The sequence below is a fragment of the Desmodus rotundus genome, chromosome 5 (assembly GCF_022682495.2).
Source record: "Desmodus rotundus isolate HL8 chromosome 5, HLdesRot8A.1, whole genome shotgun sequence".
Taxonomy (NCBI): Eukaryota; Metazoa; Chordata; class Mammalia; order Chiroptera; family Phyllostomidae; genus Desmodus; species Desmodus rotundus.
In genome coordinates this window covers 21,286,354-21,300,781 of record NC_071391.1, presented here as the reverse complement: position 1 = coordinate 21,300,781, position 14,428 = coordinate 21,286,354, and the positions used below count along the sequence as shown (strand labels likewise).

General features: G+C 47.2%; 1 protein-coding gene across 6 annotated transcripts in view; it reads right to left on the bottom strand.

Moving 5' to 3' along the window:
- SLC1A2 (solute carrier family 1 member 2) overlaps window positions 1-14,428 on the bottom strand; it is a 142,203-nt gene that overhangs the window by 47,029 nt on the left and 80,746 nt on the right. For all 6 annotated transcript variants that reach the window (XM_045194299.3, XM_024558916.4, XM_024558917.3 and 3 more), the window contains exons 2-5: window positions 10,073-10,212; window positions 8,095-8,247; window positions 6,033-6,283; window positions 1,018-1,186 (exon numbers count right to left, since the gene is read on the bottom strand). In XM_045194299.3, coding sequence (XP_045050234.1) covers window positions 1,018-1,186; window positions 6,033-6,283; window positions 8,095-8,247; window positions 10,073-10,202 — 703 coding nt within the window. In that variant the 5' untranslated portion in view covers window positions 10,203-10,212. The remainder of the gene's footprint in view (window positions 1-1,017; window positions 1,187-6,032; window positions 6,284-8,094; window positions 8,248-10,072; window positions 10,213-14,428) is intronic.

Genomic DNA, 14,428 nt, shown 5'->3' with positions numbered 1-14,428 from the left:
AGATTCCCCATTTTGCCCAGTTTACAGCCATCTGTCCCTCGTTCTTGGCTTGGGGACACCATTCTAATAGTGGACGGGGGTTAAGGTCAGGAGTGGACCCAGGGGGTGGGAGGGGAGTAAACTGAGCAAGCTGGAGTCACTCACATTATGGAGGGGTCTCTATCCTCAGTGGAGGGTGTTTCCTTATTGAGTCCCTCAGCTCACCTTTAATAATGATAGTAGCTCACACGAACAAAGCATGTGGCATGTACAGTTGTGCTGTACATGCGCAACCTCATTTCATCTTCACACTGATCTACAAGGGAAATGCCAATCCATCCCCACTTTACTAATGAAGCTCAAGAAGTGGGGCAACTGCCCATGGTCAGATAAGCAGTGAGCGGTCCTAAGAGACCCAAGCACAGTCCACCCAAGTCCAGGGCCGAAGAACTTCTAGGATGGCTCCAGGCTAGGGGGAAGCACTCATTAGAAGTCCAGAAAGTTAAACAATGTCATCTCCTGTTGGGAAGCTGCTTTGGACACCAACATGTTATCTGCCCAATAGCACTGCATTTGTTTATAGACTGTGAGAGCTGGGGGTGGGGGGCATCGCCCATGCCTAGCACAGTACTGGTATACAAGGGCAGCTGAAAAAATGCTTAGGAAATGGAAGAATTGGATGTATCACTTTATGAAATGGAGAGTCAGAGAGAGTGACTTCCTGACGGCACACAGAATATCAGGGAATGTGCCCTGAACATTCATCCCGTCTGTTTTCCCACACCTGACCTCTTGCTGTCATGCCCCTCAGGTGATGCTTCTGCCCATCTTCCTCTCCCTCAATCCCTCAGCTACCAGTTCCAGTGACCCTCAAACCACTTGCCAGAGAGAGCCTCCTGCGCCCCCTAGAGGACGGCAGAGCCATTGGTCTCCTGGGGAGGCAGTGAGGGATGCCAGGTGCCGAGAGGCAGGTGAGGCTGGCCCTTGTTGTGGAGGAAAATGATCCTCCCCCAGGGAGTTGAGTACCAAGTTGCCTACCTAAGACATTCATGCCGTCCTTGAACTCCAGGCCCTTCTTGATAACCACCTTCGTTTCCTCAGGTGCCTCTGTCGTAGCCTCGGCCAACAGGGAGACGACAGAGTTGGTGACATTGCTCTCCTCTTCTGACTGAGGTGCCACCAGGACTTTCTTCGTCACTGTTTGAATCTAATGGAGTGAAAGAAAGAAACACATAAAGATGAGGCTTGGTCCAAAAGGTTACCGAAAGCCTGGCCACTTACCTATTTTAAAGTTCCTAGTTATGTTAAAAAAAAATAATTAACAAATACCAAAACAAGGTTATGGAAACTGGGGAATAGTTTGTGTCCATGTTTAATGAGGTGAGGCTTTATTCTTTGCATACAGTGGGATGTGACTATCCTCATCACATGACAACTATAGGCTTTATAACACTCATTTCTAATAGGCAACAGATGGAACGATTCGGTAATGGGACATGAGCTTCAAGTGGGGGTGGATGTCTGTTTAGTCCCATGATGCTCTGTGCTTCAGGACAATATCAAACGTCCACCATGGATGTTCTTTATAATTGCGAGGTCCAGCTGGATGACCCTGTGCCCCCTTGTGATGGAACCTGGTCAAGAAGAAGAGGACAAGGGTCAGCACTTCATGATCTGCCTGTTTGGCTCCTTCCTGCCTGGTTCCTGTGGGACAAAGTCTTCACAGACCAACTTATGTGGGTCCTTCCAGGGCCAGGCTCCGCTGGCATCTCCATCTGGGTACCAGATGTGCCAGCCACCAGCAGTCACCACAGCAAAGGTTTTGGCTTGCATTTCAGACCCAAACGTAAGCTGAGAAGACACCTGCTCCTTCTGGATACTGATGCTAAGCCCTACTCGATGTTCCCCAAGCAGCTCTGTGCAAATGGCCTCCCAAGAACCGCTCATGCTATTCCTCGACATCTGTGGCAGTCATCCTATTTTTAAAGGTGCCACATACCTTGCATGCAGAGTGCTGTGAAAACTCACATCTGAGCCCGGAGAAACACTCCCTCCAGGGGCATTAAAAATAGAACTCACACAGAATCCTAGAATGTCAACCCCGGCACGGAGTTGGCAACAGATGGCTGAACCCTCGATAGATATGGAAGAAAAAGCATGGGGAGCTCAAGTGACTTTTCAGACATCATAGAGCTATTGGCAGAGCCGGGACTTCTTCAGCTCAGATGACATGACCACCACTGAGTTCTTCGCACCACAAGTGCTGCATGATAAATGCTGTGGGCCCAGCTCGGCCCAAGGGCAGGCAATGCTTCATCTGACCATTTATCGGAAACGGCAGAGAAGAAAGCAGTGTTCTCTGTTCTAGCCCAGCCACATGTTTGCTCTTGTGCAGGGAGGAAGAAAGCCCAGGCTCAGTGTGTGAGGTGGGAAACGGGCAGATGTGGGCCCCTTGGTCTGGGCAATGTTGACATGAAGAGAGGATTCAGGAGTGATCACAAGGGAAGATTCTACAAGCAAAGAGCCATGCGCCCAGTAACAAATTGGGGACAAGAAGCCATCTGTAGACCTTTCCTAAGAATACTAAAGAAACCAAAGCTGCCAACGTTCAAAGTTGTAATGGCCATAGACCGAAATAAATGGTGGTTTCCAGGATCAGGTTGGAAGCAGGTGCTCCACGTTTGACACCTATTATCTCTTATGTTAAGAGTAGGCCCTCAGGCTCCCGGGACTACGTGACTAACCCCAGGACTGACAGCTAGTAGATGCTGAAGCGGGCTTCAAAATGAATGATGTTTGATTCGAAAGCCCAGCTTTCAAGTAGCACAGAGCAGTGGCTTAAGTTGAACATAGGGAGATAGGGATATTAAAACACAGGCCTGGTTCTCTAGCTGGGCTCTCAATTCAGTGCCTGTTTGGGTTGGACAACCCCATCTGGGTGCCAAGTCTAGTCTACTTGAGTCTAAATCGCCAGGGTCTCTCACCTTAAAGCCTGCAAAACCCTGCTCAGTGACCTTCCCACCTCTCTTCTCCTCCACCTACAATCACCAGGTTAGTGTAGCTACCTCGAGCTCTGTCTATATCCACAGATGCCGGACTGTTGCTTTTTTAAATAGAAAAACAGTCATCTTTCTGCCTAAAACTCTCTTAGAATAAGAACCCAAGTCTGACCCCAGCCCCTCAGGCCCTGTCTGAGCTGGATTTTGCTTCCTCTACTCACCCCACTCCCCACACACTGGCCTCCCTTCTTGTCTCTGAACCCACTAAGTACCTTCCAGCCTCTGCACGCCTGGGCCTCTCCTCTGAGCAGGCCGTTCCCTGCAGTTCTCACCTGGCTCATTCTGACCCCTCAGTGCCTCAGCTCAGACGCCCCACCCCCACCCCCACCCCAGTTACTGCCTACCCCTCCATCCTGCCCCCAGCCCTCACAGCACACGTTAATTTCTAAGTATCTAGTGTGTTTACTTGATATTCTTTCTGATCTAGCTCCGCTCACCCTCACCCAATGGAAGTAAGCTCCACAGAGCAGGCACTCCAACTTCCTCATTCCCTTGGCCTCCCGAACACAGCAGAGAGCGTGGCACCTGGGAGGTACTCACAGCATCTGCTGAGCGAGCAGGCACAGATCACTGAATTCCGTGGGAGAGGAGACCCACTGTGGTCCCTATTGCTGGGCGCTGTTGAATATGCTCAGGCCACACAGTGCAGCCATGGATCTCTTGGCAACCTCACCTTGGTTCCCAGTCAGCCTTAAGCAGCAAGCAGGAGGTCTCCCTGCTCTCAAAGACACAGCCTGGCACCTTGGGTGAGACAGACTCTGCTCTGGGGACAATCCACTTTCTTCTTTCTTTTTTTTCCAGTTTAATCTTTATGGTATTTTTTCCATTACCATTTAGTTCCCTTATACTCTCCTCCCCGCAGCAATCACCTCACTGTTGTCCACGTCCATGAGGCACTTTCTTCTTTACGTCTCTGTGTCTAACTGGTCATGAAGCCCTCCACCCAGAGAGGCGATGTGAAATCACTCTGAGTGTTACCTGTAGACAGGAAGGCGCCTCTCCAGCCCTTCCCCTCCGTAATGGAATATCGCCCTATAAGAGTTCCCTTTCTTCTAACCCTCTTCAAGGTCCTCCTGAGTCCATGGCAGGGCAACTAGTTTAGATGTCTGGCTTAAGGAATCTGTACCCTCCCTCTCCCTGAGCTGAAAGATTCCACCCAATTCATTCTCTGTCCTAACCCAAAGGGAACGTGACTCTGGGCTTAGGTGGGGGACTAAGGATTCATTCTTCATATGAATTTTGCCAGTGGAGGGGGTGGTCAGGATGGGCCTGGGACAGAGAATGCCACGGTTCTCTATTCTAGTGCCATACCAGTGTCCCCCCGGTCATGCACAGCCATGTGCAGAGAATTCCCCTTGTCCAGAGAGGTCACCGAGCACAAGCGTGGCAGACACCACCAAAACTCGCCCCAAGACCAGGGCAATAGTGCTGAGTGCCTGCCTGCTTCTCAGTCCTGCTTCGTCCACTGACTTCCTGCACGGGGCATGGTCACCACCATAACTGGAAGGAGGCCCCAATCTCTCCTTCCCCTGTCCCTCTCATGCTGCCCCCACCTCCAACTCTTCTACCTTCTCACCTATGGTTCCAGAATGCTCTTTCCAAAACAGTAAGAATAGACTTGGCACCCAATTGTGTCTATCACCTCAAAGCAAGCAAATTCATCTTCTAAGCAGGCTGGCTGAGGGGCAGACATACTGTACAAGGAGAGGGCCAGTCAGCACCGGCTTCTTACTGCCCACTCCCCACCCAGCTACCCCTGCCTGGAATGGCTCCTGTTAATACAGCTCCTTGCTACAGGGGCACCAAAGTGGCTTTGGGAATCATGGAATATACCCCAACCTAGAGTAATCTGGGCTTGCAGTGGTTGGCAAATACCTTTGTGGGGCAGCTGGGACTCCAGAATTTCCCTCTAAGTGACCTATTTCCTAATCCCAGAATATTTCTGGGATTCCCGGAAATGTCTGAAGGAAGTTTCTTGATTCTTGTTTAGTTCCCACTTGAGCTAATGAAAACGGAGGTGTATTCTAACCTGAGCTGGCCTTAGAGCCACACAACGGGCTGCTGAGTGGGGCCCAGGCAGCTAGCTCAGTGGTTCCACTCAGCAGAGTCGTCTGTTCTTAAGAATCTGTTCTTCTAAAGAATCACAAGTTTTTAAAAATAGATATGCCTATACGCAGCGGGCAGGAGTATTCGCCGCTGCAAACTTTTGCAGAGCCATTTTGCAACACCCAGCAAATTCAAAATATAAAACTCCTTGGCAGGACATTTTAGCTTCTAGGAATTTATCCTCTAGAAATGCTATGCAGACATAAAAAAGAAAGCAAGCTGAAATACTCTTAAATGAAAAGCAAGGTGCAAGTTGGCACATATGATGCAGTAACACTTGGTGGAATTTTTTTAAAGATTATACAGATGCATTTTACACACACACACACACACAAGCAAAATTCTCAACATGAGTAGCTCTAGGGAAGGGAAGGGAAGACTTGAAGTTTTCCTTTATGTACATACATCTGTATTATTTAAACATTTCACAAGCCTCGTGTGTTACTTCCACAATTTAAAAAATGCCCGATTCCCAGGCCCACCCTGGAGATCTTGACTTTGCAGAGCATGTGTAATGTTTGAACACACCACAGTGGTTTGGCTATACTGCCAAGATCTAGAGCCACTGGGAACTCTAGAGGGCCGTGGGCAAGGGTGATAAAAATGTGCCCTTGGACAATGCTGAGGCGGGAATTAAAAAAGACAGACAAAAAAGGAAAAAAAAAAAACTAGAAGTGGTATTGTGAACTAAAAAAAGGCAGTATAAAAAAACCCCACGTGACTTCAAGTCCCAAACCCTGCCCCAGATCACCTCACACATACCTAGACAGAGACAATTAAATATGAAGAAACTTGCTCCCCAGAGCCGGTTCACTGGAATAGACTCTGTGTTAGCACCTAGGGAACCCGGGGGCTTGGACAGGCAGGAAAATCGGAACTTTGCGTTACCTGCTGGAAACAGGCTTGGACCAGGTTTTCCGGGAAGAGATTTCGGATAAGGTCCAGAAAGGCATCCAGGCTGGACACCTCGTCGTTCTTCTTCCCAGGCCCCAGCTGCTTCTTAAGTCTGGGGTTCCCTGGGTGGATGGCCAAGACCAAGATCACCCCCAGGACTGCGGCGATGATGGTCGTGGACATGTAATACACCATGGCTCTCGTGCCCAGGCGCCCGCTGGCTTTGGCATCCAGGCCTGACAGCCCTGGATGGAAAAGAAATCCAGAAGAATTAACTCTGTGTTACTTCTGTTAATCACCTGTCTCTGCATACCTGGAACGTAGCTTCTTAGCATTCAGACGCATTCATGCTTAATTAAGCCTTTTTCTACTAAATATCTAGTCAATCCCACAGTTTGCAATTCCATTTTTTCAGGACATTTTTGAGATTCTACAAAACCGGGGAGAAATGACGATCTCTGATCCAGAGTTTATAAATTGGTCAGTGGCTACTTTTTGTCAATCTGCAACAGTGAGTTAAAATAAAGTTGAATAAATTTAATTTTTAATTCTGAGAGTATGTCCTTCCCACTTATTTGGTATCAAAATACCCTTTTGTGAAGTGCAGGTGCTGACGCATGCTAGGTTTTTACCCGTTTTCTCTGTTGTTGTTGCTCTTCATGACCTCACTTGGGAAACTAAAACGCTGGTAGCAGCATGTCAAGCCTCAAAACTTTTGAATATATTACCAGTCATTGAAACTGAGCCTGGAATAGTGATGTAGGATAGCCCCTCACATTCTCCATCTTGTGTAGGGATTAAAGAATGCAGGCATAAAGCCCCCCCAAAAGATGAGTGCTTCATCTGTACTGTGGGAGGTTCTGTGATTGTTGGAGGAAATTCCAAGCAAGTCACAAAAACTCCAGCCTTCACGGGTTTTTTTTCCCAGTTGCTTCTTCAATTTTCTACTTCCTGGTTTCAGTTCCTGTTTTTACTAGACAAAGAGATTGCACCCCATTTTTGGCATGAGGGAGGAAGTCCTTGATGTTAATTTCTCTGAAATAAGCTGACCCATATAGGACATGACCCATTTCTTACAACCTAAAGTCTAGTTCTCTCCAACGAAAGCTAGGCTTCCTTACCAGGTCCTCCAGCATACAATCTGTTAAACAGGTGTGAACATTTTCTGTAGCTTGGAAAGGAACATTTAAGGTGAAAGCACAGCGTCACTCAATCTCAGGTTGAACAAAATAATAAGATTTTCTGAAAGTCGAGACCCAGCATTTCTAGTCACTGGGTTCACTGGGCAAAGCTATGAGACTTTAGGACGATCTGCTTTGGCATCTGAATCTCTTGGAATTACCAGAGGCTTGCTTCCTTCATAAAGTGGACAGTCCAGAGGGACAACTTTCTCAAGGTCACCCAACCTGCTGGCACCTAAGTATGGACCGAAGAAGCCCAGTCTTTCCTTTTATCTCAGAGCTTAGTCTCCAAACTACAACAATTTATATACTGTTCTAGTAATAGCATTCAGTAAGGAAGAAAGTACCAGTATAAACCCATGAAGGGAAAATATTCTTTCATATAAAACAATTTTTTCAGCCAAAACAAGTGACCATGATATATGTAAGGCTAATTTTCTTCTGAAAAAGTCAAAGAGCTTTCCTATCTAGTATTTCATTTATTTTAATACTTATTTCCCTCTACACCTAATTAAACAGTAAACTTTCTTTTCTACTTATTACTTTTATCAGTTTCTGAACAAACTATACTTTAGAAAATGAGAAAAAATATACATTAAAAATTAGAATCACTACAGATACTACCATTTTTAACATAAGGCTATTTCCTTTTTATCTTTTGCTGCGTAGGCAGAGGGACTGCCCCAGAGATAACAAACTGCCTTTAGGGTTGATTGTCCCTGTCTTAGAGATAGGGGAACAGAGGCTCTAGTGTGAAATGACACAGATGATTACATTCATTCCTTCAACTAAACTGAGATTCAATGGTCAATCCAAAAGCTGGAGCAAGAGTGGGGTCCACTTCGGCCAAGCACCAGAGAGGTAGGTGGACTTACCTGTGATTAAACTGGAGATGATTAGAGGGAGAATGAGCATTTTTAGCATCCTCATGAGTATGTCCCCTGGGAAGGCTATTAACATAACCACGTCAGGGTGGATGGGAGACGCGAAGCGGAGAAGCCCTCCACATACTGCCCCCAGGATGACACCTATAAATAGGGAAGGGGGAAAAATATGGATTGATTTATTTTTTTATCCTAGTCGAATGAATATAGCTCTGAGATCTTATTTCAGTGACATTGACCTTTCCCATTATTCCCTATTATCAGATGATGAATAACATGTAACAAAAATACCACCAGATAAGTGAAGCTGATGTTGATGACTAAGAAGAGAACATTTTGTACCTCCAGCTACTCTAAAAGGCAGCTCTGGAAGAGTCAAGGACAGCCTTTGCAAGGCTTCATGGGAAGTATGTCACAGCAACTGGACTCCAAATTTTTTGAGACTTTTTTATCGTCCACGGGTAGAGTCAGAGATTTGTCAGTAGAAACAATCCAAGTGCCAGAGATTGCTTTTCCTCTCAGCCTGGCCACATGGCACAATGTTTCGTATATTTCTTCCCTTTAATCGGATACCCTATAGAAGGAGCATTTGACTGACTAAGCTAACGTGAGTTCCTTTGTTCTTCTGTTTCCTTTAACTTCCCAAAATTTCCCCATGGTTTACCCTCAAGAAGTTTTGTCCTTCACTTCTATACCTGTTATATAATCTTTAGACTCACTGATCCTATGGGAGGTCAAGCAGGGTCTCTGAAACTGTAGCACTTGGGGGGAAACAACTTGGGCAAAGATGCTGGCAGGAGCCTTTTGGTTCGCATGCTCAGGGATTCCACAAGGAAAACTTCAGATTTCTCCAACCAGGTGGCCGACCTAAGCAACCCTTGTGGAAACCGCAAATCAGGTCATAACACCACTGACTCTGAGCGAGGGGGCAGTTCCCAGTCTGGGGGTGACAGTGTTCACCCCTGGGGACATGAAGGGAGTCACATGGCCCAAAGCCTGGGCGTTTCTTCTTCCACCGGTGAAAAATATACTTCTTCAAGACCTATGACGAATGACATGTGCTTATGTGGAGGCCAACCCGTGGAAAACCCTGCCATGCCTGTGGCTTCTTTTTATTAAGTGAGCTGAGCTACGGCAAGCCTCCAGCGCTGGCCCTGGTCCACTGAGATCCGAGGTGACTGCTCAGAGCAGAAGCCATGGCATGAAGGGTACAGGGAGGTGCGTGGGGGTGGGCAGATGAACTGTTCATTGCTTCTGTGTGTAGCCTGTGTGACAGCTGAAGAACAGGGGAGGGATCAAGAAAGGAAATGGTGTGGTTACCATTACAAGAAACTGCAATTTACCACATGTTTCAATAAACCCTGATTGAAAACCTATGACCAAAATAGTCATGCAAAAGGACAACTGTGGGGTGAGTGAGGCCTGAAGCAGGGGAATAAGACCTTTGAGACAGCACAGGAGCAGGTCAAGGCTTCGGAACAAGCCTCTCTCACACTGACCTCGATGAGCTAATGTGCTAAATTAATCTAAGTTAATAAAATTTCAGGCACAGTTAGACCTTGTAAGCCATCTTAGTGGGTCTTTCTGCAACTGTTGCCTTTATCTTGATGTAGTTATTTCTCTCGATGTGGTACACTGACCACCTGCTTTGGAATCTTCTAAGTTTGTTAAGACACAGAGTCTAGGACTTTGCTCCAAGTGGCCCAAAGGCAAGTCTCCACAAGTCAGTAGCCCTGGGGATCTGTCACCCTCATGGGCAATGTCTGCGCATACTGACACTTGAGAACCACCAGCATCCCAGAGAGGAAAACTGGTGGCCCGGGCAGGTGAGGGGGAAGTGATACCATTGAGGCGGCCATGCTGGGGCCCGCCGGAGCCTGTGGGAGGGCTGGCTGCCAGAACCAGCTTCCTCACAGAACCAGGAGAGACAGAGAGAAGAGGGGCAGGCGGGGAGATGCCTGTCACCTACCAAACACCGTCAGAGTGAGCAGGAGGTTCTTCCCCAGCTTGTCGCACAGCCGCCGCCCCAGATGCCGGGGCTTCGGCTCCTCCGAGCTGAGGTGGCTGTCATGCATTCGCACTTCGACCTGCTTGGGCATGATGTTGGCACTGAAACAGAAGTGAAGGCTGTGGTTAGAGACCGCTGGGCACCTCCCCGACCCTGTTTGAGGGGCACCAGCAGTAGGAAGAGTAACAGTCTCGCCCCAGGCACAGCTGGGAATCTGAAAACATTGGTGAAGAAATCAAAACAAAGAAAGCATTCAGGTTATCCTGAATTCTAGTTCTCCCATAAGCAGGACATGAGGACACGCTGAATATCTGCATACCGGGTGCTTTGGTCCCCGTGATCTTGGATCATTACAGTAAAGAAGGGCTGCAGGAAGAGGGAGGGTTTTTCCAAGAGTTGTTTACCCCATAACCCTCGTAGGCAAGTATCCCCATCCCATAGACAGAAAGAAACTCGCCCAGGGTCACAGGCTAAAAGAAGTGGAGATCAAACCCACATATGTCTGGCTCCAAAACCTGAGCTCTTTTCTTCTGTAACAGCTGCAAAAGGGCGACTTTTGAATAACTAAGGTCACAGCCTAAGTCATACTAAATTAAAATGCCTCTGAGCTCAAGCCTTCCCCTTCCTGGACACAGAAAAGTCGTAAATGCTGGTACTCCAAGTTTTGTCTCTCCTTCAGAAAAGATGGTGTATCCAGATTTTTAAAAATGTATCCTGTGTGGCTTTCAAAAGATCACTTGCATTATCAGGGCTCTGTTAAGCCGCCCAAGAGTCAATGTGGCTCAATGTCAAAGTAAGGTCTTAAGAAGCATGTGATCACCTTCACCCTGGATGCAGCCCGGCCCTTTTCCAGATAAACCCATGTGGTCCCAAGCTGTGCTGAGAGTCTGCAATGGAGCCCTGGCCAGGATAAGGAGCATACTTGCTCTTTTTTTGAGCTTTGTCATTTCCCAAGCCAACAAGATTTCAAATTTAAGCTTGAGAATTGACACAGAGAGGCCGAAGTTTTCCTCTGACCACTTAGAACACTTTTGTTAGCTGCCCTTTGCAATCGCCATCACCTGATAAAAGAAGAAAATAGTCTTTTACATCTAGAAAGGCGGGCCGTGGTCTCTTAATAAATGACAGCGCCTTGCAAGACAGAGGGTGCTAGCCTCACCCAGGTAATCTCACCACAGACTGGAGAACACGTCCTTCAGAACCAACAGCAATCTGCAGACCCGTGGGGTTTGCACTCAGAGAGCCTGGGTGTCAGACCCCGACCCCATCATCTGCCAGCTGGGTGCTGTGTAGAAACAAGGGCTCGGCGCCAGCCTTGTGGAAATTAAACATGATCGCATATGGGAGAGGCCTGGCATGTCAGCTGACATAGGTAGGTCCTTTCTCCAGAGACTATGAAGAAGAGACATACCATACTTGTTAAGTTTGTAACAGCGGTGACGTTTAACTGGGGGATCTACCCAGGTGCACCACCATTCCAATTAGACACTACGCTTAGCATCCAGTCTCAGAATTAAGGCCAGGGACCCAAGTACAACTACACACTTACTTTTCCGTAATAGGTTGCTTAATATACTTGCTACAAAAATGCAATGACATTGGGAATAATGTTGTGTGGCCTGGTAAAATACCCAGAGGAAATTGTTAGTCAAAATTACAAGCTTCTTTGTGTCCCTCCCCTCAATGGCCTAATTTTCTACTCATTTTGTTCGTTTCCAGGTGACCTCTGACTCTCTAGCACATGTGTGTGCTGATGATGACCCCTCAGACAATCTGAAAAGGAAAATCGGACGTGGCCGCTCACAGCAGCAGATGAGGTCCTTTCTGATCTGTGAGCGGCAACTCCCACCTCCTCTCATCACCACGTGAAACAGACAGAAAAGTCCTTGTTACAACAGAGCAGGGGAGATGACCAAAACGATCTTTTCACATGGACAGATCGCATTTTTGTGTTTGCATTGGGATCTTTTTATATCTTTAACATTGCTCTAGCCAGTATGCTGAAGCTCTAAACCAGAAAACTGGCAACAAAGAACAGGGGTCACATGTGTTTGAAATGGTGACTGTATTCCATTAGCCAGCCCTTGGCACACCTCTGGGAAACCCCTCAGGTTGTCACCCCCTGCCTTCTGTTTCCACTGAATCCCTCCTGCCATTGAAGTTAGAATCAGGCACATGGTTGGTATTTAAGGGAGGCTAACAAGTATTTAAAGCAAACATTCTGGCAAGAGCCATATGATGTAATGAAAGTGCCAGGCACCAAAACAGCCACGTCAAAGGGAAAACACACAAATGCCACGTTAACATACACACCCGGCCCGGCAACGAGTCGGATGCCTACTGCACACAGTTCCAAGTGGCACAAAACACGTTTAATGGTGTGTTTTTTAAGTCATGACAAAATGTCCTGAAGCCCTGAATCAAAACAGCCACATCAAAGTGGCAACATCAAAATGCTATGAACCCACAAGTATTTATTGAGAGAATTCCTGTAACTTGCCCTCTTGGAATTAGAGAAATGCTCCAGGCTCATAGGAGTTCCTAACGTCTGCACATAGAAAATAATTTTTAAAGTACATCAGGGCTTCAGCTTGCATGTGGGGACACAGGGAGTCTCCTGAGAACTCTTTGTAAAGATTCTGTGCCCGTCTAAGTGACCCCTGCAAGCCCAGGACCCCGAGCGCCTGGACTGGGAGGGGGTGTTATAGAATATAACGTTGCATAATACTATATAACATAACACAGAGATGCCTCTGAGCCTTATCATCGTCAGGACAGGTACGGTTTTTGAAATGAGATCACAGACAGAGAGAGCGCTATGTCGGTGCTGGTTGCCGAGTACACATAGCAACAACGGCGAAGACAAGGATAACTGGCACTTACTGAGACTGTGTGTCAGACACTACACTTGGCAATGAGGACAGTGTGACCCTCGCTCTTCAGGACTTACAGGGGGAAACGGAAATTACATCGTACCTTCCTTGTCTGCTTTACATATGGGCTATGAAAAAGTTCTGCCCAGGATAACACAGAAAATGGTAAGAATGGTGCCTAACCTAGCTTTGGGGAACAAGAGTGTTCTAGAAAGGCTTCAGAGAGGGGCTGATGCCAGCATTGGATCTTAAAGGATGGATGGAAGTTAAATGTGTACATCCCCCTCCAGCTGGGCACCCTGGGAGTGCAGGACTGTGATCTTTACCACCCAGTACCAAGCTTGATAAATGTTTGCTCAAAGAAATGAAGAATTGGAAAGCAGCTTTAAAGGGCACCTTGCTTTCTCCTGGGAACGAGGCCCTTCTGTGGTCGACTGGAATGCACCACTTCAGCAAGCCCCCTTGCCTTCTTGCCTTCGTTGCACAAGTTTCTACTGGGCACGTATTACAGGCCCCATGCTGTTCCAGGAGCTGATGACAGGGCAGGTTAACAAGACAGACAAAGCCCTTGATCTCATGCAGTGAATGTCTTAGTGGAAGAATAAGTAAATGGGTAAATATATTTCAAGTGGCGATGGGTATTGGGAGGAGGGGGACATGTGGGAAGAAGGCAGAGGTATTTTTGCATCAGAAGACCAGGGAAGGCATCTGTGATGAGGAGGCATTTGAACAGAAACCTGGAAGGGATGAGAGGTCTCCTAAATTAATCAGGTAATGTGTCCAGAGCTTAGCAAACAAGTGGAATACACACAGTTTGGAAATCTGCATACCCAAATGAGAGCCTGAAGCTCCCACCAGATGTAACTCCTGGTGTCCATGTGTTGGTTTTTAGCACGGCACTGATTCAAATGAATGACAACTTAGTAGTGCTAGGCCCTATTACCACCCTGAATATCATAGACTTTCAACGAGTTTCCCAGCTCCCAGTGAAAGAAAAACAGTCCCAGGGAGAAGAGAGTTGGACACACGCAGAGGTCTGAGGTCACAGCAGCCTGCAGTTTCCTTCCCTGGCAATGAGCAGAAAGGGCAGGAGCTGGTCTGGGTAAGAACACTGGATAAACACAGTAATTATTTCAAGTGAGCACACTTACCCTTTATGAATACTCACTCCCTACCATCTGTGGCTTTTCAGATAGACCTGAATGCTAGGGAACTGAAAAGCCCAGGTGTGGATTGGTTATACCAAACACACCGAGCCTGATGCTTTCCAGCACTGCGGGCCATGTCTAGTTCTATCTGAACACCTTCTGAATGGAAAATTTAGCAAAGCAATTCCGTAATAGTGGAAGTTTCTGTAGGCCGACCCTGCCAGATCTCTCTCCGTTGCCCAGCAAAGCAAGCCCATGTGATGAGACAGCTGTTGGATAATTAGAAGCTTAAACAA